At 40.3% G+C, this 27,070-nt stretch overlaps 1 protein-coding gene across 2 annotated transcripts in view; it reads right to left on the bottom strand.

Moving 5' to 3' along the window:
- CCNY (cyclin Y) overlaps window positions 1-27,070 on the bottom strand; it is a 293,406-nt gene that overhangs the window by 19,593 nt on the left and 246,743 nt on the right. For both annotated transcript variants that reach the window (XM_043967982.1, XM_043967983.1), the window contains exons 5-8: window positions 23,394-23,429; window positions 19,473-19,530; window positions 19,246-19,365; window positions 35-201 (exon numbers count right to left, since the gene is read on the bottom strand). In XM_043967982.1, coding sequence (XP_043823917.1) covers window positions 35-201; window positions 19,246-19,365; window positions 19,473-19,530; window positions 23,394-23,429 — 381 coding nt within the window. The remainder of the gene's footprint in view (window positions 1-34; window positions 202-19,245; window positions 19,366-19,472; window positions 19,531-23,393; window positions 23,430-27,070) is intronic.

Below are 27,070 nucleotides of genomic sequence, written 5' to 3'. Positions count from 1 at the left end.
AGCTTTGCATGATAAGTAAATGATATTAACTCACATGTCTTCTACTGTGATGTCTTTCAGGATCTGGCAGTAATCCACGTTCCAGACTGCCTGGTCATCCCAAACTTTGGACGCCAACAGAATGGCGCCAAGTACAATTCTCTTCCAATTTGCTGGACAGATATCTATCTCTGCGTAAGTTAAAAGTCTTTCAAGATATACCTGGGAAGATATGAAAATGCCAGAGCTAAAGGACTTTAGTGTTTTTTTTTCATTGACCAACATAAACAGCAAGAACATTTATTTAAGTACTGAAAACACAGCCCCTCCTCACCCATTTAAGTACATTTGTCTAAGTGAAGGGGCTCAACTATTCCAATGGAGCCTCCTGCAAAGATCAGGCCCAGGGGCCTACCTGGGCCTGCTTGGCTTAATCTGACCACAATTATTCAAGAGATAAATAGTTCCCAGCACCCGCAAGGCAGCTGCTCTCACTATATCTAGTATATGCTATCAGCGCTCTTTCAAATGCCAAAAAAATGCTCCAACAAGCAATGAAAGGAACAACGAAAACATAAAGGAGGCAAAATAGTTGTCAACAGTTTTGTTTTGTTTTCTAAGAAAATTTAGGCCCAAGTCGAAAAATTAGACCAATGAGGAAAAAGTTAAATAACTGACATAATTTATCCTGAAGCAAACAAGTAACATTGATAGCCATCTTTTATAACATTTCATAAAATTACTAAGCTCCTTAAAAAGACTCTGTGACATGGGAAATAATACATTGGATTCTGGAGTCAGGAGAAATGACTTCAAATGTCATAGCTGCAGAATGATGGACGAGGTGTTTATCTTCTGTGACCTTCGGTGTCCATGTCTGGAAAATGGGCATAGGACCCATGGCACCTGCCTCATAGGGATGCCATGAAGTTCAAATGAGACAGTAATTAATACCAGCTAGCATTTCTACAGTACCCATCAAGTGCCAGGTACTGTAATGATTGCAATTATGACCTCATTTGATCCTTACAAGAACCCTAGGAGGTGAGTGCTATTATTATCCTCATTTTATGGATGAGAAAACTAAGCGACTTGCCGAGGGTCATCACACCAAGTCCAGTGCTCTTACATCACTAAGTTACTTCACAGACTTCAAAGAGCTCTAGAAATGCAATAAATACAATTCTTCTAGAACAACACTCCTCACGAACCTGTGTTATCCTTGGGTTTATAATGGAGAGAGGTCTTTTTTTAGTTATTAGCAGACAGTGAAAACTTTAAGCACTTTTTACAATTAAAGCATGTGACTACAATAAGACGTAGGCAAAATGGATGTAAAAGACATCATCTCAGTCATTGACATGCTTGCACTCTAAAACAGAGGGCATTAAGAAAGAATGACAAAACAGTTACCAATACTCACTCATGAAGACTAACAAGGAAATTTAATCACAGATTTTTCTACCGGTAGTGTATCTTTTTGGGCTTTAGGTTTCATTTTATATATAAACTATCCTATAACAGCTCTATAAAAAAGGCCCCACTCTGATGCCTGTCAGGGGCATGGAGATAACAGTGGGTTTCCGAAAACTAGGCCAAAAGATAACAAGCTTTGGCAGGTGCCAACCAAGCTGGGCAACCATCAAGTACAGGCTTGATGATGGGTTGTGTCTGTTGTTCCAAGCACCTTTTTCTAGCTCTAAGCCTATGGCGCTGTCACCAGTCTATGTTTAAATTAATCACAAGGTTGGCTGCAGGGTGATTAATTCTTCCAACACAGCTAATCTCAAAAACCATCTGCTAAATTATAGAAGGTGTGATTGGTGGAGCGGGCCCACACTATTCTCAAAGTAATGAAGTGTTTATAAAAGGCATTAAGAGATATTGGTGCACTTGGGGAGAATGATGCTAATGAACGGTCATATGTAATATGAAGAATTCAGAGACAATGTTTCAAGCTAACAGATTCTAATACTTATGAATGGGGTGGGATGGGTCAAAATGGAATCTGTGACATAATTTAAATAGGGCAAGTTTCATGGAAGAGGTATAAAACTTAGGAAGAACTTAAGAAAGGTGGATTTGAGGGAAGAAATATTAAACACAAAAGCCGTAAAAAAAGTAGGAGTATCAGATATATATATATATATATATGTATGTATGTGTGTATATACACATACACACATGTATATATATATATATACATATCAGAAATTCATTAGTATGAATAAACTAAAATCAGATCCAGTAAGAAGGGAGAAATGAGGAAGGCTAACACACATGCAAATGCTGAGATGATGTGACATAATGGAGATAACGTGCTTAGAGTTGGAAAGAACAAAGTTCAAATCCAGCCTCAGATATTTACTAACTGTGTGACCCTGGACAAGTCATTTAACTTCTCTCAAATTGAAGCTTCACATCTGTAGAATGGTCATAATAATAGCCACTATCATCAAAGGGATATGAGAATCGAATGAGATGGCATGTAAAGTGTTTAGCAAACCTCAAAGCAAAATGTAAGGCCATATTATTATTGTGATCTAAATACTATGAGTGTTGTTGTTGTTGTTGTTGTTAGTCTGTTTTTACTCTGGAATGCAAAAATCCTTCATCTGCTACTAAACTTCAGCTAGGCCTTTTCAGCTCAGTAACCATACCTTTGGTTCGTAAGTGTATATATAAAAGCTCCCTGTAGGTACAAAGTCAAAGAGGAGCTTGGAGATTGATTTTGGAAGAGTTTCTTCTACAAAGAAAGCCTTGCTTGGGGACCCTATTGCATGGATTGTTCTCTTCCCTCTAACATTCTCTCTCTTTACTGTAATTTCCCCTTTCTCCCCAGAAGAGGCAGCAAAATGTAATAAGGAGAAAGTTGCTCTTAAGAGGACCCTGGTTTTTCTCCCGACTGGTCCAATAAAATTATTTTCTCCAAGGTCACTAATAACCACATGAAACCTTCCCAGTTGTTAAAGAAAAATAATTACACAAAGCATCCAAGATAGGGATGAAATGTGACAGTAGATACAGTAGCATGTCCTAGTAGTCTCTCACTTCTATGCCCCAGGGGTGAAGTATGTATGTTTCATTATGTTTACTCCAGGACATTCAATGATTTTTCAAACGTTCCGAGTTCCACTTCCTGTTAGTGATCTTTTCATTTACATTGTTACAGTTAGTGTATATGTTGTTTTCTTAGTTCTACTGCTATTATTCTGCATCAGTTCATGCAATCTTCCATTCTTCTCTAAATTCCTCGTATTCAACATTAGTTACTCTTCATTTTTTCCCTTCTATTGAGTCTAAAGTGTGCCTCTCTGCAATTTCTATCCATTATTCTCGGGTTTTGCCCCATAAGGCCTAGCAGAACAGTGGAATCCCTCTTTTCACATCATTTCACAAACTTAGAACAGAAAAGGTCTCAAAGATTATAAAGTCCAAATACTCTGTTTTACAGAGAAGGAACAGAAACCAGAGAGGTGAGGGACTTGCTTCTTGACACAGGTAGAACAATGCAGTTCTTGTGTCCCTTCTGAGTGTTCTCCAGCATTAACATTTCCTGTTCCTTTCCATGATATTGACACAGCATGGACTCAGGGCTCTTTGCCATCCGGGCTGCCCTCCAGATTGAAGATCAGAGATCTAAAGCTGCCAGGGGTTTTTGAAACCAAGCTATAAAACTCTTTCATTTTATAAATATGTAAACTGAGGCCTACAGAGGTCACACAGCAGAAGAGTAGGGATTTGAACCCAGGTCCTCTGATTACAAATGCAGCACACTTTTCCCAGCCCCAGGCTACCTCCTCCATGTGGAGGCTAAATTCACAAGTAGAAGCACTATTATAATCTGCTTGATAAATGCTTGCTGAATAAATGCATCATTTACAGAAAATAGAAATCATACAAACTTGGTGAAGTGCTGAGTGTCTGAAACTATAGATTCACCAAGTAAGGGGAGCTTTTAAAAAACATATTTGAATTATAAATAAAAATGTGCCAACATTTCATTTGGATATTCTTGAATATGTCATCTTCTATCAAAATGAACTTTGTAAAAAACACACACAACAATTAGAAACTTCAGGAAGGGATGAAAAAAGTGAAAAGAACATGGGTCTAGAGCCAGCACATACGGGCTCAAATCATCCCTCTAATATTTACTACCTGGGTTGCCTCAAGCAAGTCATGACCTCCCTAGAACTCAGTTTTCCTTCTCAGGGGTTGGAATAGAAGGTTTCCAAGGCTCCTCACAGCTCAGAACCCATGATTCTACATAATAAAGAAAACTCCATGATCCCAAAGAGTAGTCTGCTCCTATTTACCTAATGAGATCTAATGTTCCTGGCCCTAAGGTCATTTACTGCCCAATCCTCTTATGGTGGGCCCCCTGACAGAAGCATTAGTCGATTAAAAACAGCAATGGAGTTCTGAGACATCTCAACAGCCCCAGAAAGATCTCTAAGAAGAGGATACATACATTCAGTATCATTGAAAGATAGGAATTGGAAACTTCCCCAATATGGAAAGGCAAGCTGAAGGTGTCAGTGAGTCAGCCCAGGAAGATGGAAGGTTCAACAACACAGCATTGTATAGCTACTAGAATGACCTACGAACTAGAGTCTCCTGTCCTTAGAGATGAGTAGGGGAAAAGAAAACTGTAGAGGTAAAGAGTTAACAAAAAGAAGCCATGCCCCTCTCCAGCTTCAGAAAAGCTGCTGATGCCACATCTTCAGACAACTTCTCAAGATCAGATATACTCTGATTGGGGGCACCAAGCAGGCAAATGAATAGTAATGCAGAGAAAATTAATCATGACAACCATTAGAAGACTAATGACAAAGGCTTTGCAGAGGCAGAAGGAGAAAGTGTTGAGACCGGAGGAGCCTGTCTCCTTTCATGTTTAAAAAACCAAAAAGTTGGAGCAGAGAGGTGGTACAGAGCACCAGGACTGAAGTCAGGAGGACCTGAGTTCAAATCCAGTCTCACACACTTAACTTAGCTGTGGGACCCTGGGCAAGTCACTTAACCTGGATCGCCCCACCCTTCCAAAAAAAGAACAAAAGAAGAAAAGAAAGAAAAGAAAAAAGAAAAGTCATTGAAAACCACAAGATTTTCAGAGCTGTAGAAACTAGTGAATAGGAGGGCCAACCTGAAATCATAAAGACCTGAGTTCAAATTCTGCCTCTCACTGAAACAAGCTCTTTGATTCTGATTAAGATATTTGACCCCTCAGTGGCCCAGTCCATATTCTAAGACTCAATAGGGCTGAAGAGACCCAGTCACACTGGGAATTCCATTCCAAGAAATCACATACCAGAGATCATATCAATCCCCTCATTTTATAGATGAGGAAATGAAGTCCCAGTATGGCCAAGTGAGCTGTCCAAGGTCACACAGCCAGTCAGTGGCAAAGATGAGACTAAAACTCTAGACTTCCAACTCGGAATCCTGGGTTCTTTCTACCAAGATCCCTATTGCCTTTCAAACAGAATGTTAATAGAATAATTCATTATTAATTATATTAACTAGTTTGCAAACTCAGGTTGGCAAAGCACCTTATAGACATTATCATTAATGTCAGATGAATTTCTGACTCTGTGTCCAGCTCTTAGACAGACTAACATAGACTAAAAAGTACCAGTGAGGTAGGTATGCCCTTCTGTTAGCACTTCTGTCAAAGGGGCATTTCTATACATATAAATTAAGCATTTAAGGCATCTCTTTCAGTAATAAGAACCCAAATCCCTGCTGTTATTCTGACAGTGAAATATGAATGGACTGGACCATAAACCTCATTCAGCAAAAAGTTGAGGGCTTAAATCTAATAGATCCAAAAATAGAGCCATAAATCTATAGTTCTGCCAGATAAAATGAGATTTTAAAGACTTATATTTGAATTATAAATAAAAATGTGCCAATATTTAGCTTGTACAGTCTTGAATATGTCATCTAATATCAATATGGACTTTCCAAAAAATAGAAAAATCAGGAGGTGATGTAATGTAGTGGAAAGAAGTTTTTAAAAACTTTTTCAAATGACATTAGGAAATAAATTGTATCCTTGTTCCTTGCTCTAGAAGCTTACCCAACCTGCCCAGGACCAGAAGACTGAAAGTGTGGAGTTAAGAAGAGACAGATACAGAAAGGCAGCCAGAATCCCAGCTTGACCAGATTTAATGAACTTGGAGAGAAAGTTATCATGTGGCAAGGGAGGGGGTGGGGGTGGGGGAAGCTGGGTGTTGAAATTTTGTTTATTCAAACAATTTGCCAGGCACAGTCTGTTTGCGATGATCTTAATTAACTATGTGAGATGTTTTACTATTCCACCTCCAAAAGCTTTATTTACAGTTTATTTTCCTTTCCCCAAATCAGCCAAGACTTCACCAAGCACTGTTTTCTTGCCAGACAACAATTTTAATGGGATGGGAAGAGGGGGAAATGAAGTAATGTCATGGGAAAATTCTCCTGGGTAGTGCCGTTCTTTTCCCAAAGTGCAAGAAAACAAGAGCTGTAACCTTAATTCACTTAGAGTCGTCTGTCACTTAAATAACTGACATTTACAAATTCCTTTAAAGGTTACAAGGCATTTTATATAGATGCTCTCCGTTGAGTCTCACAACCATAAACACTTTATGGACAAAGAAATCAAGGTTAAGAGGAGTAAGTGGCTTGCTTATGGTCATCCAGCTAATCAGCATCAGATTCAGGCTGTGGTTGGCCAGCTGCCTGAGTCCAGGTCTTGAACACTCATAGAAATGACCCCAACAGGGCCCTGCCCCATTCCCTCATATAACATTGCACTACAATGCCAGCAAGGCTTCATTCTTTAAGATTAAGGGGGATGAATGGAATGATCGGAACAGGAAAAAGACAGATCAGGAGGTGAACACCATTCTGGGTGGCACACGAGGGTGGCCTAAATAGAAGACTGTTGGAGACTCAGAATGAGCCCCAGGCTTTCTTAGAAATGGTTTAGGGTGCTCCAAAAAACATCCAAATAACGCCAAGGAAGGATGCCCGGAGCAGCAAAACTCATAGAAGAATGTGCTGAAATCATCTTCTAACCAAGAACGGCTTGAAAGGTCAGAAGGAGGGAGGTGCTGTGCTGATACAGGAGTCAGGCCCAACCCCACAGTCACCCTGACACAGATCCAGTCCCAGGAAAGCTTCACCAGAGAAGGAGAGCCCCAGAGACTCCGAATCCGCTGAAGCGCCAGTGTCATCTGGAACTAAGCTCACAGTTTGGTAAGTGGGCTGAGCCCTGGGCAGGGGGGAGACTACAGGGGTCTATGCTGGTGCTGAGGCAGAACTTGGGTTTTTCAGCCCTACTGGGAACCAGGAGGTAGGCTTGAGTAGCAGTGGCCCAGGTGGGGGAGGGGCGCAGGCTCGTCAGAGCTAACAACCACAACACACAAAGCTGGCTGATTAGCAAGTTGGTCTGGGGTCATCTACAGACTAGGGAACAGGCCAGGTGAGTGAAGAACCTGTTCCTCCTTAAATCATATCCCCTGGTACTTCTGAAGCTTGGGATACTGAAGCCTGAAAACAGTTCCCCACTTTAAGGAGCTAAAAGTCAAGTAAAAGAAAGGCAAGATGAGCAGACAGAGAAAGGTAAGGACCATAGAATGTTTCTTCAGTGACAAGGAAGACCAAGGGGTACCCTCAGAGGAAGATGTCAATGTCAGGGCCCCTATATCTAAAGCTTCCAAGAAAAATATGAATTGGTCTCAGGCCATAGAGGCGCTCAAAAAGTATTCTGAAGATAAAGTTAGAGAGGTAGAGGAAAAAATGGAAAGAGAAATGAGGATGATGCAGGAAACACATGGGAAAAAAGTCTATAGCTTGAAAAGTAAAATGGAAAAGCTCTCTGATGAAAATAATTGCCTAAGAATTAGGATTGAACAAATGGAAGGAAGCCAGTGACTTTATGAGAAACCAAGACACAATAAAGCAAATCCAAATGAATACAAAATTAGAAAGCAATGTGAAATATCTTCTGGGGAAAAGTGCTGACCTGGAAAATAGGTCCAGGAAAGATAATTTGAAAATTATTGGTCTACCTGAAAACCATGATCAAGGAAAGAGCTTAGACACCACCTTCCAAGATATTCTCAGGGGAAATTGCCCTGAAATTCTAGAAGCAGAAGCAGAAGCTAAAATAGAAATTGAAAGAATTCACCCATCACCTCCAGAAAGAGATCCCCAAAGGAAAACTCCTAGGAATATTATAGCCAAATTCTAGAGCTCTCAGGTCAAGGAGAAAATATTGCAAGCTGCCAAAAAGAAAAAATTCAAATACTGTAGAGTCCCAGTCAGGATAGCACAAGATCTAGCAGCTTCTACATTAAAGGACAAGAGGGCATGGAATCTGATATTCCAGAGGGCAAAGTAATTGGGATTATAACCAAGAATCACCTACCCAGCAAAACTGATCATAATCTTTCAGAGGAAAAAATGGGATTTTAATGAAAAAGAGGACTTCCAGGTATTCGCGATGAAAAGATTAAGGGGGATGCTATGGTATACCTTGTGATTTTTTTCAAAATGAATTTTTTTGTCTCCTTGTCTTACATTCTTTTTTTTTTTTTTTTTAGTGAGGCAATTGGGGTTAAGTGACTTGCCTAGGGTCACACAGCTAGTAAGTGTTAAGTGTCTGAGGCCGGATTTGAACTCAGGTACTCCTGACTCCAAGGCCAGTGCTCTATCCACTGCGCCATCTAGCTGCCCCTTACATTCTTTATAAAATAAAAAGGGTAAAGACTAAGAATACAGGATAAGAATAAAGACTCTATTTTATAGAATTTTTATGTCTAAATATAATATTTTATATTTCATACTCATGTTATATAGTATAGATACAATACTTATAATATTTTCATATATAAAGAATAAGAAGATAAATTGTGCACCTCACCAGCGAGGGCCTTTTAATTCTGAACTTGAGCTGCCTCATTTGTAAAAATCAGCCAAATACCCTCTGCCCATCTCCCAGGATTTTTGGGATAATCAAATAAGACAACACATGCAAAAGCATTTTGCAAACTAAATTGCTATAGGCTTTTAAGGTCCCCTAAATTGCACAAATTAATTTTCAAAAGAAATCTTACATTTAAGTCAGCAAGATTCGGTTCAATCCAATAAGGTCAATATTTATTAAGCACCTCCCATGAGCAAAAGCTTTGTACAAGGCCCTGGAGCTGCCTGCCTGCATCCACAACAGCAAAAAAAAAAAAAAAAAAAAAAAAACCAATCTTTTGAGAATGTGATGAATAGTCTTTAAATTTAGGCTCTGAGGTCCAGCAAAATGCAATGTAAACATGTCCCAATTAGCATTATTCATGTCTGCTTTATAATATAATGGGCACTACTGACCCTAACTCCCCAGTATCTCTGGGCAGCAAGGCAGTGCATAGAGCACCTGCCAAGCCTGAAGTCAGGAAGACTCATCTTTCCGAGTTCAAATCCAACCTCAGATACTTATTAGCTATGTGACCGTGGGCAAGTCACTTCACCCTGTTTACCTCACTTCCTCATCTGCAAAATGAGCTGGAGAAGTAATGGCAAATTACTCCAGTATCTCTGCCAAGAAAATCCCAAATTGGGTCATGAAGAGTAGGCCACGACTGAAACAAGTGAACAACAAGAAGTATCTCTCCTCCACTGAACCCTCTGCACTTCTACAGCCACTAGCAGTCCCTTATCACCTTTCACCTGGACTCTGACAAGAGTCTCCTTTATTTTTTTTTGTAATAAACATTTTTATTTATAGTTTGGGGTTCTAATTTTTATCCCTCCTTGCCCCTCCCCGAGGTGGCAAACAATCAAATATGGGTTATACGTGTATGATTATGTAAAACATTATCATATTTGTCATTTTGTACAAGAAGACTTGATTAAAAGAAAAAATGAAAGTGAAAAATAGCATGCTTCAGTCTGTTCCATCAATATCAGTTCTTTCTTTGAAGGTAGAAAGTATGTTTCATCAAGAGTCCTTTGGGATTGTCTTGGGTCATTGTATTGTTGAGAAGAGTCAAGTCATTCCTAGTTCTTCATCAAACAAAAGTGCTGTCTCTGTGTGCAATGTTCTCTTGGTTCTGCTCACCTCACTATACATCAGTTCACAGGCCTTTCTGAAGTCATCTTGTTTGTCATTTTTTATAGCACAATAATATTCCATTCTATGCCACAGTTTGTTTAGCCATTCCCCAATTGCTGAAGAGTCTTCTTGAAAGGGTCTCCCTGCATCCATTCTCTCCCTCTCCAATCCGTTCTCTGCACAGGGGCCAACCTGATTTTCCTAACACACAAGTCTGACCACATCACTCCCTACTCAAGAAGATCCAGAGGCTCCCCCAAACTCTTGTTTGGCTGTTAAAGCCCTTCAGAATCTGGCCCCAAGCTTTCTTTCTGGCCTCCTTATACGTTTACTCCTCCACTTATCACATTCTGATTCCTGCCAAATCGGCCTTCCCTGTAAACATCGTTTTCTGCTCTTCTTCCATGCCTGAAGTGATAGAGACTTTCTTCCTCGCTTTTACTTCATGGAATCTCCCTGGCTTCTTCAGATCTCGGCTCACGTGCTGCTCGATCCTGATCCTCCTGCTGCAAACTAACCCACAGGACCCCGTACCATGGACATGACTTTGTATTTCCTTTTCCATACACATAATAAATGCTTATCTTCTGCCTACTTGCCTGCCTGCCTGTCACCCCTCATAAGAATGCAAGCTCTGCTTTTTTTCTCAAGGTAACAAAGAGAACAATGCCTGGGACACAGTAGGTAGTTAATAGATGCTTCCTGAAAGAATGGATGGCATCTTCATTCTGAGAAACTGAAAAGGGGTTAGAGCCATTATTTGGACTCTGTGCCACCTGCCCCATGAGGCCCCTTTGCATCCCTCCAGTTGGTAGTGCTTCCACTCTCTTGGAATTACTTATTATTACTCTGTATACAGTTTTATTTGCTTGTTTGTAGACATGTTTTTTCCTCCTGATAGAATGTTAGCTTCTTGAGGGCACGAGCTGGGTTTTTTTTTGTATTTTTTGTTTGTTTTGTTTTGGGAAGGGCAACGAAGGTTAAGTGACTTGCCCAGGGTCATACAGCTAGTAAGTGTCAAGTGACTGAGGCCAAATTTGAACTCAGGTTCTCCTGAATCCAGGGCTGGTGCTTTATTCACTGCGCCACCTAACTGCCCTCTGTTTTTGTATTTTTAATGCTAGTGCGGTGCTTTATAAATACTTGCTGAAATTAGTTTCATTTCTTTTTGTACTCACTATTTAAGGGGCAGAGGAGTAGGTTACTGTGTTCCATTCATTTTACAATCCACAAAGGACTCCTGGCTCCTTCTCAGTAAAGGCCTGAGCAGCACTCACCTACTACCCCCTTGCCCCTGGTCTGTGCGTCCTTTCCAACATGCCCGCCATTCTCAAACTTCTTCTTCATCATGTGCCTTACTGTGCCTGGGACATTCAAAGGGCCGCATTCCTCTATCATTGTCAACAAGTTCTTTGTTACTCCTTGGCTCTGGTCTCACTTAGCACAGGCAGGAGAGTCAGAAGGCTGGCAGGGATGTGCAGAAGGAGAACTTGGGAGCAAGGTTTGCCACTGCCAAACTGCTTTTTCGAGGTTCACATTTTTTAGCATTTGTAAACCCACCTTAGGTAGCTTGGTGTCTCAGTGGATAGAGAACTGAACTCAGGAAGACCTGAGTTCAAATCTGGTCTCAGACACTCAGTAGCTGTGTGACCCTGGGCAAATCAGTTAACCCTGTTTGCCTCAGTTTCCTCATCTGTAAAATGAGCTGGAGAAGGAAATGACAAACCACTCTAGTATCTTTGCCAAGAAAATCCCGTGGGCAGTATTGGTGTGCTGTGGTCTATGGGGTCATGAAGAGTTGGACACAACTGAACATCTCAACAACAACAACAAACCCATCTTAAGGACTCCCTCTGAACCTTCTAGATAACAAAACTGAAAATCAACTATACCCTTCATCTAAAAACAACTTTTGGCTAACTGCTTCAATTTGCACACACACACATACCCTTTCCTTGGAAATAAAAAGTAGCAAAAATGGGAATGTCTTCCCATTTCCTTAGTTTTATCTCTGAGTAACTAATAAGATATTCTATCATCGTCAAAAAACGTAAGTAGGCCTCGATTTACATTAGAAAGGAAAGAAGGAAACAAATATTTATTAGGTCCCTTCTACAAGCCGAGTGCTTTACAAACATCTCATTTGATCTTCACAACAACCCTGGGAAATAGGTGCTATCATCATCATCGTCCCCATTTTGCAGTTGAGGAAACTGAGGCAAACAAAAGTTAAGCAAATTGCCCAGGATTACAAAGCTACTATAAGTCTCTGGAGGCTGGATATGAACTCAGTTCTTCCTGATGCCAGTCCCAGTGTGTTAGCTATGGCACCACCAGCTACATTTTGAACAGTGCCACCCTTTATTAATCTGTAATAGAAAGTAGAGATGGCAAGGCATAGTTTCAAAACCTTACAAATGAATAAAGAGGACAAACAGAGGGATCAGGGGAACCTTTTCTTTCAGGTCAAGCCAAAAGGTCAAAAACGCTATAAGAGGGGTACGTAGAGGGAGCCAAGGAAGTGGCCGAAGGCAAGGACCAAGCGTACTATTCTGATTGGATTCATATCCCCACCACTTGGCACAGCACCCGGCAGAGAGGAAGCACTCAATAAATGCTCTTCCACTAATTAATTAATATTCATTCAGAACAATTTGGAATAAATGAAAGCTTTACAAGAATCATTCAGAAAAATCAGGAGATGAATGCTAAGTGCTAATTGATTGGTTAAAGGTTCAAATCCAGACCTTCAACCAACAGAACCATCTGTTCTGAACATCCAGCCATCCAACTCAACAAAAAGTTTTCATCCATGAATAGTTAAGTTATTCAGCTGCACATTGGGGGTTTCAGTTAAGCCAAGTGCCAAACATAGAGGAGACGGTGAGTAACAGATAAGAACAACAGTAGGTCCAAACTAAAGTAAAATTAAATCACAATATTCTTATGAATTTTTTTAAAGTGTCTACTGAAAAAAATGTTCTCCCACTGGTCTTCTTCATGCTATTTCCCCAACCAGATATTCTTTCAAAGTTATTCTAGATCTCAATTTTATTTTCTTTGAAGAAAAAGGTCACATAAAAAATAGATTCAATTTTCCCAGGTGGTGACAACCTGATACTTATCCAAGTCAAGAAATTACGGTAATGCAAGAGTTTTTATGTTTTCCATGAAAATGACTGTATTTGCAGCCTTGGCAGCTAAATGGAGCCACTGCAAAAAAAGAGAGAAATTCTTTAGCCCTTCATCATATCCCTTCCAAATACCAGTTTTTCTCTTTGGGGGTGGGGTGGGGGGGAATGCAGCACTGCCCAAATGACAAGGTACATTCTGGAGAGGGGGGTCACTTTGTTTGGTACTGGAGGAAAAACACTGTTCTGGTAATCATAAGATCCAACTTCAAGTTGAGAAGAATAATAGCAATTGCTGTAGTTCAGTCATTTCAGTTGTGCCCAACACTTCATAACCCCATCTGGGGTTTTCTTGGCACAGATACTGGAGTGGTTTGCCACTTCCTTCCCCAGCTCATTTTACATATGAGGAAACTGGGGCAAATGGGGTTAAGTGAGTTGCCCAGGATCACACAGCTACAATGTGCCATAGAGTGGATTTGAACTCAGGTCTTCCTGCCTCTAACCCTAGCTCTCTATCCACTGACCATCTAGCTGCCCTAATAATAATAATGATAGCTAGCATTTGTACTGTGCCTACACTATGCACCTGGCACCGTGCTAAGTAAGTGTTTTACAAATATTATCTCATTTGAGACTCATGACAACCCTGGGAGGTGGTGCTATGGTTATCTCCATTTTACAGAGGTGAATGGACTCGGTGATATTGAAGATCTCCTTCTAGATCTAAAATCCTATGATTCAGTACAGAGCCACATCTTCAGGGAGGCGACAAAGCCCCTTAGAGTCAATTTGTTTTCAAAGAAATCAGATTCTTAGTAATTTCTACGACCACCAATGATGAGTCTGTGTGTGTGTGTGTGTGTGTGTGTGTGTGTGTGTGTGTGTGTGTTTACGCTCAGGCACACATGCGCATCAAACAATGAACAGTCCTATTCGTGCGGCCAATAACAAGTCAAGAAAGCCAGTTTTAATGTGAGTGGCTGCTTATTTGGAGGGTGCACAGAGTCTGGAAGGGAAGGCAAGGCAGAAGATTCTGGCTGTTATACTCAAGCCAGCATTAATGTTGTTAAGCAGGGAAAGTTAGGTGTTGTAGAGTTCTCTATATCATCAAAGTTCCAGATTACATAATCATCGATGTCTGTATAGTCAAAAGAAACTGAGGACAAAGTATCAGCCACCCAAAGGCATCTGGGGAGCAGAGTGGAGAGCACTGGGCTCAAGAGTTCACACCTGGCCTCAGCACTTTGTGCTACTGGTGTGACTCTGGGCAGGTCACTTAATCTACTTAATCTCTGTGGCCTCATTCTCCATGGGACAATAATAGCACCGAACCCCCAAGGTCATTGTGAGGATCACAGAAAATGTTTTCAAATGGCCTGGCACAATGCCTGACACACAGTAGGCGCTATAAAAATGCTTGACCCAGGGGCAGCTAGGTGGCACAGTGGATAAAGCACCGGCCCTGGATTCAGGAGTACCTGAGTTCAAATCCGGCCTCAGAAACTTGACACTTACTAGTTGTGTGACCCTGGGCAAGTCACTTAACCCCCACTGCCCCACAAAAAAAAAAAATGCTTGACCTGACTTCTTAAGAGAATCATAATCACCAAATGTCACCAAATGAAGAGCTGGAAGAGACCTTAGAAAGTATCTTTTTTAAAAAGTAATATTTTCCCCATTTGCACGCAAAAACAATTTTCAGCATTTTTTTTTTTTGGTGAGGCAACTGGGGTTAAGTGACTTGCCCAGGGTCACCCAGCTAGTAAGTTTCAAGTGTCTGAGGCTGGATTTGAACTCAGGTCCTCCTGAATCCAAGGCCAGTTCTCTATCCACTGTGCCACCTAGATGCCCCCCAACATTTCATTTTTTTTAAATTTTGAGTTCTAAATTCTCTCCTCTCCCCATTCCCTGAGATAGTAAGCAATTCGATATGAGTTATACATGTGTACTCACGCAAAACATTTCCATACTTAGAAATGATCTTGAGGCAGTATGGTGTGGTAAAAAGAACTCTGGACTTAGAGTTGGAAGAGATCTGGGCTCCAATCCTACCTGAGACTTACTGGTTAACTATGGGCAAGGCACACACTTCTCTGAGACTTGATTTCCTCAACCATAAAATGGGGATCATGAAATAATGCACCGAGAAAGAACAAGTGCCTACCAGCATGGTGCTAAGTTCCGAGGACACAAAGAAATTCAATTTAATCCAACACATATCATTAGCCCCTACTAATGTGCCAGGCATTGTGCTAAGTTCTGAGGATACAAAAAGAGACAAAAGACAGTCCCTGTCCTCAAACAGCTTACACTCTAATGGGGGAGACAACACACAAAGAAATATATACCATTTGAGCTATGGACAGGATGGGTATATAGAGGACATAATTAACAGAGGGAAGGCACTAGAATTAAGAGGGATTGGGGAAGGCTTCCTGTAGGGGGATTCCATTTTTGTCCCTCATTTTTGAAGAGGACCAATGACATCACAGGGTGATGTGGACTCGTGTGTGAATAGGATTTAAGTGCAAAGTCTTCAGGCTCATACTCTCTTCCAGTCACTGAAGTCCAGGGGCAAAACAAAAGCCAAGACGACTGCTGATCGCCCAGATGTGGTGGAGGACCTTAGAGTTTTCCATGTATAACAGAATTCTAAGTGTTCCACAGCACCTGTTTCCATCGTGGCTGTTGGAACGAAGTGTTCTCATCTACCCATTCCACTGAGGGAAGTGCTTGGGGAGGGTACAACCCCCAACTCACCAACTGGTCTGGGGCCTCACCCTCACCCTGGTTTAGCCCATCAGTTTACTGGGCTGTGGCCACTGTGAATGCTACAGCTTCGTGGAGCCACAGCTGAGAGTTGGGTGAAAAGTGGACACCAAAGGTGGATGAGCAGCCCCGAAAAGTCCTCCAACCAGAGGTGCTGGTTTTCCTTGAACACCCAAACACCCCAGTGGGATTTTAGGTGGTACTTGAAGGAAGCCAGGGAGGTCAGTAATCAGAGTGGAGGAAGGAGAATGTTCCAGGCATGAGGGACAAGGCAAAAGAGAGTCCCCTCAAGGAGCTCACAGTCTAATTAGAGAGACAAGCAAACAATTATGTACACATATAAAACTATATATATAGGTGTAGGTATAGGTACAGGTATAGGTATGTATATGTATGTGTATGTGTATGTTTCCATGTATGTGTATGTGTATATATATATATATATATATTATATATACACACACACACACACACACACATATCAACAATTATTGACTTGTCTAACCCACTAATTTTACATCAAAGAACTGAGACCCAGTTAGGGACTTATACAAGGCCATACTGCTAGATAAAGGTGAGCCAGGATAAGAAACCAAACTAGCTGCACACTTTGAATGTTCTTTGCTAAAACTGCATTAGATAATGGGCATCTAGATGAGAATTTCTGATGACAAACACAAGACTTTAGAATCAAAATACTATGCTAAAAACAAAATCAACTGAAGTAAACAGTCATAGGCAGAACTACCTCACCAAGTCATGAGGTCCACTTTAACAGAAGGTTTAGATAAGTTATCTGCCAAACTCCAATTACTTACTGAATCCTGTCTAAAGTCACACAGCTGAATTAAAGAGCTGGGACTAAAAATTTCAGGTCAATTCTACTACATCTTCCATGTACTGTGTGTGGTAACCTATCACTGAGTTGTTATCTTCCTTCTCATCATCATCCCAGCCAAAAGGTTAGCTAGCATTTAGATAGCCACACCTTTCATGTTGAATATGTAAGATTTAAATGCAGATTATTTTTCCTCATAAATTCATCTAGCTGTAACATATCCTCCTTAGTTTAACTTAAATCCTGGAGATTTTCAGTTCTTGCTTTTGACAAGAAAGCCAGATTTCTACACCAGGCATGAAGGCTGCAATCTGATCTTTCAGAATCAGTGGCTGCTGCTGCTGCTGTTCTTTCCCACCCCTCCCCTTCACTTCTCTCCCATCGCACAGTGGGCAGCATGCCAAGGTGCCAAGATTACACCCAGGAGAAAAGCAGAAGGCAATATATCTCCATCAAGAGAGAGCCCAGATCACAATGCCGATGGCTGCTTTTAATTCTGGAGGGCATAAAGAGAGAAGAAGAATAGTACCAATGTCTTGCTCAAAGTCCACTACAGCCTGATGCTGGCAGGCCTCCTAGACAGTGAGGGGCAGCCCCAGGATCACACTGAAGCCTCCCTCCCAGGGGAAGTTGGGATGGGGGGAGGGCTATAGGAAGGCTCAGGCTCAGTTCCCTGGGCTATGAGAAATAGATGCTATCTACTGAGAAAACAAACTTCCAGCCCATTCCAGCTTACATGTAACCAACAGGACATCTAAAGAGTTAGAGAATTATAACTGTTCCCACCTACAACCCTATCCATGATGTTCCACAGACTCAAGCTAATTGTCCATGCTGTCTACCCTTTGTGATAATGGAGGCCAATGGGGAAATCAAGAAAGGCCAAAGAAGGCAAGGTAAAACATATCTTCATTAAGTTCCAGAACAGACCTCAATTTTTATGCCTGAATTTTCGCTATGGAGGGAAAAGGATAATTGTACATCTGTCTTATTCACAAATGAAGTTGGAGTTTAGGTTCCTGAACAGACCTGATATAAGCCAAGTTAATTCCTCATTTCTGTTACCCGCATCTTAGTATTTAAAGAAAAAAAAGATAATCCACCTTATTTGTTCCATTTGATTTTCCAAATAAAGCCTAAGCAGTCCAAGAATCTTTATTCATCCATATGGATCACAGGATTTCAAGGCCAAAGGGCCTTAGAACTTACCTGGTCTAATCCTTCACCTTACAGATGAGGAAGACCCAGAGTGAAGAAACAACTCGACCAAGACCCAAAAAGCAGCCAAGACTCAAACCTATGTCTTCTGCCTAAAAATCCATTGCTTTCTTCCACTAGCCCATGGCAGAAGGAGCTGCATTCTCCTCTAAACGCTGATGCTATCAAGTACAGAAGCTAGACCGATTATACTCCTAAGATAATAAAAACAGCAGCAACCAATCTGCCCCAGTTCTTTGCACAGCAAGCTACATACACATCCATCATTTCTTGTTAGCGTCATTAAACTGCCCTAAAACCTTAACTAGAAGCCATGACAGTAAATCATTAACTTTATGCCTTTGATAACAAGCCATGCCATCAATCCTGGGTGCCCTGGGACCCTAACTTTCCCTATCCCCCCACAGCCAAAATGTTTTATCTCCCTGTATCACCGGGGACTGAGGATGCCAGAATGAATCACTTGCTTTGTTCAAGACTCCAAGCTTAAACTGGCGGTGAAGAGCTTCATGGCCTCTTGTAAGACTTCAGTGGGTGAGCTTCACAGAAATATAAAATTATTTAATCCACACTGTAAGTTTCACTCAGCTCCAAAGAGATGAGGCATTACTACACTACAGAGCTCTTTGCAAACCTTAAAGCACTATATAAATGTCAGCACCAGGTAAATGGGGTGGCTGGGTGATGCAGTGGATAGAGCCCTGGGGCCAGGAATCAGGAAGAAATGAGTTCAAATTCAGCCTCAGACTTTTACTAGGTGTGTGAGTGACCCAAGCAAGTCACTTAACTTCTGCCGGTCTCTTGTTTCCTCACATCTACTTCTCAGCATTGTGACAAGGATACAGTGAGGTGATAATTGTGAAGCACTTAGTATACTATGTGTCTGGCTCATAGTAAGTGCTGTATAAATGTCAGCTATTAGCTATTGCTAGTCACCATTGTTATTATGCCCTAACACAGCATCAGAAAGCAGAAAGCAGCAGGAATCATGGAATCTTACTCCTGAAAAGGCCTCGTCTCATCTTGGGATCATAGTTTCAGAGCTGGAAGGGAACTCAGAGGTCACATAGTCTAACACCTTAGCTGTATCAATATACAGTGACCAACACCCAGAAAGGTCACAGAGAGACCCAGGAAACGAGCCAGGACTAAAACCCAGACCTTCCGACTTCTGATCAGGAAATCGACAGAAGCATTGCCCCACAGGTACTCACCAGGGTGACAATGGCGCACTCGGCCGTCAGCTGGGCTGCACTGAACAGCGTCCGAACAAACCGGTAAATCTGCTTCTGTTCTGGGTTGTGTTTGTCGTAGTCTGGTGGCACTTCGGATTTCTGCAGAAGGAAATCATTTTCAGGTGACTCACCTCTGAACCCGAAGGGCAGGGAAATAATGAAGCTCTAGCTCATAAAACAAGGCAGGGGAGAGGGAAGGAGATTACCGAAAGGGGGTGAAGATTTTCATCAAAAATATCTAAGAGCATCCTTCCATCTGTGTCCCTGAGAAAGAAAAGAAAAAAAGAACACAGAAATTTACTATCTCCAAGAATGCGTGCCCTTCACAAAATAATAAAAAATACATTTTCATTTGAATGTATTTCAAAAAGAGAAAGCACTGATGAAATGTGTGACTTGAAAAGATACTGTCAATTACCATTCAAAACCCCCCTTTATTTCCACACCACAGTGAAATCATTTTTTTTAGAAGTCCATGATAGCAAAAGCAATAATTCATACTTCATAAATTATACTAAGAAGAAAACTTGGGCTTCTAGTTTCCTTTATATCCTTTTATGGATATGTATAGGATGTTATTGGGGGGTATATATACACACATTATGCGTGTGTGTGTGTGTGTACATATATATATATTTGAAGTTTTCTACTGTGTATATGTATGCATATATACATATATGAATATACACATAGAATATATAAAAGTGTATATTTATATTTTTTGTATTTCTATATGTATATCATATATCTTTATCTGGTATATATACATGTGTATCATTGTGAATGTATATATATACACATGTGTATATATATATGTATACACACACACAGGCTCATGTACACACATACATATAATGTATTGTGCTGTATATACTTACATACATATACATGTATGCAAATACACACACACACACACACACACACACACACACACAAACTCTTCCTGCAATTTCTCTTAGAGTCCTAAGCTGCTCCTGAGAGGTCACTGACAGGGTTTTTTGTTAAAAAAAAAAAAACTATTGCTAAACTGTAACTGGTCAGAAAGAAACCATAGACTATGAATAGCAAATGCCCCCAGGATTCACCCGTGATTCCCACATTCAATTTAGCTAGTGAAATGATTCAGACTTTAACCTTGGTCTCTTTTTATATTGAACAAGATTACATGCATGACATGCTTAACTGATAAAATAGTGCCTGGATAACTTTCAAGACATTAAGATTCTAATCAGCCCCCAAAATACAAAAATACCTCCTCCCCCTGCCCCCGCCCTGAATACTTCCCTAACCAGTTGAATTTTGCGATAAAGTTGCTGGTCCTACCTTGACATTATAAAACCCCTCTCACTCTTCGCCAATCCCATTGCCGATATGTATCTTTTATGATATCGTCCCCATTGAACTAACTGTCCCCAGAAATAATATTTTACCTATCATGTTTTTACTAACCTATTAAATCTTATTAGGTAGGGTATAACTGTAGAATCCTTTAAGTTAGCAAAATGGAGTTTCTATGACCTGTTCTTCCAAAATATTTTGCTAAAGAATACCAGAGAAGGTATTCAGGAGACTATAAATTCCTTGATGGCAAGTGTTATTTTATTTCTGGCTTATATCTCTCCAGTGGGATACCTTGCACATAATTCCTCACATTTAAGAGAACCTTGGAAGCTAGGTGTCACAGTGGATAAAGTGCTGGGTCTAGAGTGAGGGAGATTCATTTTCCTGAGTTCAAATCTGGCCTCAGACACTTACTAGCTGTGACAGCCTGAGCAAGTCACTTCACCCTGTTTGCCTCAGTTTCCTCATCTGTAAAATGAGCTGGAAAAGGAAATACCAAATCACTTTAGTGTCTTTGCCAAGAAAACCCCAAAAAGGATCACAAAGAGTAGGACACAATAAAAGAACCTTAAAAATTATTGGTCATGGGATGACAGGATCATAGATTTAGACCTGAAAAGAGGTCTTCACAGGTTATTCAACCCTTTCATTTCATAGACGAGGAAACCATGGCCCAAAGCTCTTCTCTGACTTTCCTAAGGTTTTCCAGGAAGCAAACATTAGAGGTGAGAGCTGAACTCAGCTCCTCAGATGTGAGAGCCAGTGTTCTTTCTACCATCCTACATACGATTTGTATATATTTACAGGCAAACAGAAAACTTCCTCTCTATAAAATGTTTGATTAAAGAACAAAAGAGGAAACAGAATGGTAAAACACAAACATTCAGATGTGATATACCCTAGATTTACAAAACTGGTACTCCTTAGGAACTAATTTTAATTATCAAATGAGATACATGTAAAGCACTTTGCAAACCTTAAAGCACTACATGAATTGTATCATTATTAAACATTTGTCAAATATCTAACACATACACAGAACCGTGAAAGACCAGAAATAACAAGATTTATAGCCCTGCCCCTCAAGGAGTTTACAATCCAGTAGGCAGATCACACAACCGACTTTTGCTCCAGGCATAGACCAGATCCTCTTTCAAAGAGGGCCAGCTACTACCTGCTTTGCCTTTGCCACTCTGAACCTAAGAAATAACAAGTTTGATTTTTTGTAAAGTTTCAACTAAGCAGCAGTATTACTGAGGCAGACCAAATCTAATGAGATAAAGAGCCCCCTTTCTCTGTAGCACCAACAGATTTCTTAACATACTAACAATGCCCCTACATTTATTTTCTGGGTGGTATCTGAGTGACATAATCTAACAACTCAGCATGGAATTCTCCCAGGCAGTTCAATAGTACCTAGCTCTTTTTCTTTGAAAAGCAAAACCCTTTTGCATATCCATCCAGGAACTCTAGAAAAAAGAAAGTACAAAATGACCTGAGGTCTATAGCCCTGAAAATGGAGGGAGTCCCTAAAAGACATCTGGATGGGACTTGCAAAACTAGAGTAGCACTGACTTTTTTTGAGGGGGGTGGGGGAAATGAATCTTTTCTGAAGCTCATATACACTGAACTCATCTTGCTCCCTTTTGCCTCCTTTCATGGATATAATATTCCACTTGAATAGCATTCTCTCTATCAAGCAAATAGACCTGTCACAGGCTCCAAGTTCTCAGCCAGCATAATTTATCAAGCAGAAACTGGGTCAGGAAGAGATGCCACCACTTCCCCAAGAGGCCTATGGGTTATCATGATCAGATTAATCACACATGTTAACATCATCATCCCTCTCTTCTTGTTGGTGTCTGCCCCAGATGTGCACCATTACACTGGGCTCATCAATAACGGTTTAGCACACTACTTGGCACATGGAAAGTACTGAACAAATGCTTGTTGCTGAACTTTAATGTAGCTCATAGAAAATGCTTGAAATGCTTGGAAATGTTGCTGCAAAGTCATTTTTGGAGCTTGGCACCTGAGTGTCACCAATAACACTGCACTGTCCTTTGAGACTGAAAGGATAAATCTAGTTAAGATTGGGAAAACTGAGGAAGAATTACAAAAATAAGCAACAAGACAAGGTTGTGATTTTCATTTTTGTTTTATTCTGTTTCATGAGACAATACTAAGATGTCCCATATTTTGTCATTTTTAAAAATAACACACTTTCCAGTTCCATGTGGACCCATGCATAGCTCGTTATTATAAAATAGAAACACCTGAATGTGTGGAATATTCTCTCATAATTGACTTCCAAATTTGGGGTATGCCCCAGAATGAGCTAATTTTGACTATATGTAACTGTCCTTAAAATTACTTTAAACTCTGTGTTTTCCTGTAAGTACAAAATGCCTACTGAAATTTCTTTATGAAATTCTATAGTCTAATTCTATGTAATGGGAATTATGAGATCTATAAAGGATGGTTACCCTGCAGACATTTGGAGAACAATTGGTTGGCTTCATGTTAACATCTCATTGTTTCCTTATTACACGTATAGACTCCACCCAGTTCAAGGGGAGTTGTATGTTATGGAAGAACCTGCATTTGCTCTGAGAGGGTAAAAGAAATTATAGCAAATTTAGAAGTCCTATGAAAATGGTACCAGGCCTATAATCTGCATAAATGGTACAAAATCTTTCAAAGGTCAAAGGCCTATAGTCAGAGAAAGAAAAAGGACAAAGATGATTTTTTTAATATCTTGGGAAAGAAATTCATTATTCACATACCTGTTTTTGATGTGATAATATATTGCAAGAGCTACACTGTAAAACAAAACACAAGAGTTAGTTTTATTTTTTTAAATCAGGAACTCAACATAGAAAGAAACACCATCTGATCATAAATGTCTACATTTGCATACCATTCGCCCATCTAGAAATCAGATCTAGAAAATGTGGTTTGAAAAAATATAACTGCTTCTTTCTCCCTTGCTTGGTGCTGGTATTTACAGCATCCCTCTCTCCAAAACTAGAACTTGTCCCTCAATGTTTATAAAGAAATCATTGCATATGCCAGATTTTGTCAGATTTTAACATGATGTGGTGGAAAGTACATAGGGTGTGTAGTTGGGGGGGGGGCTGAGTATCAATGGCAGTTCTGCTACTTATTATGAGACTGTAGGCAAGTCATGTCACCTCTTTTAACCTCGGTTTCCTCATTGGTAAAGGGAAGGGAATGGACCAGATAGATGGTCCCTAAGGCTCCCCTCCATCTATCAATACTAGGATCTTATTAAAACACAAACACATTGTAGATTGAAAAGCAGCTTCAAGTGCCACAGCAGAACACCTAGTAGAGTTTTTTAATGTATTACCTACTGCCCTAAAATTTTGTAATTGTATTGCAACAGATGAGAAAATGCAAATTAAGTCGCTCACAGTAGCTTGCTGAATTTTTTCTCTTAAAACAATTATTCTCTTAGCAATCTCCTCGTGCATCTTCATTCAGTTGCTGAAATGCTACTAAATATATAACTAGTATCTTGAAGGAAAAGTCTCCAAATGGTTGGTGTTGGGCAAGAAAATGCATTTTTTTCCCTCTTTTATTTTGATCCAATGATACTCTACACAAATCACCTTGTTTGTTCTGTTTTGGGTTTTGTTTGAGCTTGAGAGAAATGGCACATTGGGTCTGTGCCAATGGTCCATCCAGACAAGAATTCCAGCTTTGTCAGCAACATCAAGAAAAGTTCTATGAGTCATAGTGGTAGCCGCCCTTCAGGACATCAGCTTTAGAAGTGTGGAATAGACCCTGAACTTCCTAATTTCCTCTCAATCAGTACAAGTCTAGTGATCTGAGGTATACTGAGAATTCTAAATACCTCCACTTTTTAGCCAACTAACTGTCTTAACAAGTAATAAATAAAATTTCATTCCTGGGAATCATTTTTTCCCAGTCCTAACAGTCTGCTGCTCAAAAAAAGGGGAGTTATAAAGCACCTCAGAACAATAAGAAAATCAATATCCCATCTACTTTTAGAATCTTTAAAAGCATTTTTGGGGGAAAAAAAGGAATTCACAGGCTCACAATTATAAAAGTGGTAGAAAGGTCTTGGATCAATATAATTCCACTATGATTTCAGGGTCCTAAGATCAGGAGCCATGCATTACAAGAAGGAAAGAAGAGAAGGAAAAGAAAGACAATAATTTCCTTGCCCTTTTTAGAGTAGAAAGGCTTAGAAGCAGGCAACATTTTGTAACAGATTGTTTGGGTTGAGAATCCTCCATTTCCCTATCCTTTGGTCACCCCAGAGATCCCTTGTTAGGCAAATGCTGCCTCGATGGCAACACCGTCTCAGGCCAGGCTTGCTGCCAGGGATCTCCATGCTTCCAAAGGACCTATCCTTCCTCTTTCTAATCAAAACTCTTCTTCCTTCAGAGCAACTGATCTCAGGTATTAGGAGAAAAATAACCTAACTGAACTAGTTAGTTCACACTAAAATGTCAATGATTGATAGGCCATTTGAACCTCTACCAAGTAAAATCTCAAGTAGTATAACAAAGGGAAATAAAAAAAAAACACATATGTAGGAAACAGCATTTAGGTCAGGACACAGGCAGGGTGCCTGGGGCCTACCATTAAGGTCAGTTCCTCTAAGGTGTTCTTTTCAGTCTATTTTCTTCTACTTCTGAAACTGCTCATTCCATACAAGCACTAATGGCTTCTGCACTCGGCAAGGACAGGGTGACTTTGGAGCTGGGGGTAAGGATGAAATCTGCAGGGAGGATCTCTTTGTAAATCGAGGATTGCTTAGACGTTAACAATATAGACAAAGTATGAGCTATTCAAAGCTGTGACCCTTGAGTGTGTGTAACTTTCATGTCACACAAGAAGTTCATCAGATTCTGTGATTTTTAGGCAGTAACCTTAGCACAAATGAAGCCACTGGTGGCCACTGTAGGAGATGGGTATGTGTCTGTCTTATTTTAAATCTCTTCCTGTTTCCTAGGGTTAAAGGGAAATCAGATGAGATGAGAGGACACGGTTCTTTCCATCTCCTCATTTTCCTTCTAAAGGCAGTAACAACTTAGTCCAAAAAACATTTCCAACAGCTGTGTCCATGCAGTAAATTGTGAACCAAGGGTCTTTAAGTAATTTGGACAAGGCCACATAAATAGAGGGGCAGCCATGCTGTCACAAATACCTCCCTTTCCATCTTGGATCATGGGACACAGATTTATAATCGATACATAAACACCGAAGGAATGAGAAAACAGACCACATCTCCATAATAACTTGACAAAGATAATATCTATTGGAGGGGGAGAGGGAATTCTATTTAACAGTAGCCTCTATCTAAGTAGTGAAGTTTTCTCCATCCCACTCAATATAGTGCTGTGCACAGAGTAGGCATTCAAGGCATGCTTGTTGGGTTATTAGCCTCCATTATCACAGATATCAGTGATAGCATCATGGGGTAATGCTGACGACAGAACCTGGCTCAATGGAAGGCTGCCTTTTTTTCATTTGAGAATTTGAATGACTTTAAAAAAAAAACAACTCACAGTTTTAAAATGTGTATATATACACGTATTATGTGTATGTACATGCATGTATCTATGTGTGTATATATCTATCTATTAAACATACATATACAGAAACACACACTTTCCTAGAAGGGGACGAGGTGTCTCAGTAACCTCGTCAGGGTTCAGCAGTTGTCCACAAATTTCAAAGGATGTCATGCACATATGATCTCTTACATGCAAATTGGGGAGGATGCTAACTTATACTACCTACTTCCTAGAGCTGTTGTAAAGGGAGAATATTATTATCTCTGAGGTGCTTTCCAAGGTTCATTGCTATTTTTACCTCTATGTTACCATGTCAGACTGTTAGACCTCGAAGACCCTTTATAGAACCAAGTCCCTTATTTCATAGATGATGTAACTGAGGCCTGCTGAGGTTATATGTCTTGCTTACAGTCCCACCAAGGGCCAGAGCTAGGACTGATGGCCACTTCTGTGCTCTCACCACTCTACTATGCTTGTCTCCTCACTGCCTTCTCCTGCTGTAAATGTTCAAAATCCTGAAACATTCTTTCATTTTTGAAGAAAAGGCTCTAGGAGAATGTTGGGCTAGGATGGCCTTCAAAAAGGAAAGGTAGGGAGGAAGGGGTATGTGGTATGAGGATGTGAGAGTGGAAGTACTTTGAATTTCTAACAAAAATAAGGAGCATTTGAAAAGAATCCTTTCTTAATTTTTTTTAAATTGTGTGCAACCATTTTCCATTTTACTTGACTATTTTGTTGACGGTTGCTAAGTTTAGAATAAAAGGAAATTAAAGGAGAAAAGGGAGAAGAACAAAAGGATAGAAAGAAAAAAAAGGAGGGAAAAGGAGGGAGAGAAGAAGAAAAGAAACTTGCAACCATCAATAAGTGTTGGCTACTTTATCCACATGACC

This window comes from Dromiciops gliroides, chromosome 5 (assembly GCF_019393635.1).
Source record: "Dromiciops gliroides isolate mDroGli1 chromosome 5, mDroGli1.pri, whole genome shotgun sequence".
NCBI classification, from domain to species: Eukaryota; Metazoa; Chordata; class Mammalia; order Microbiotheria; family Microbiotheriidae; genus Dromiciops; species Dromiciops gliroides.
This window is presented reverse-complemented; position numbering and strand designations above follow the sequence as displayed.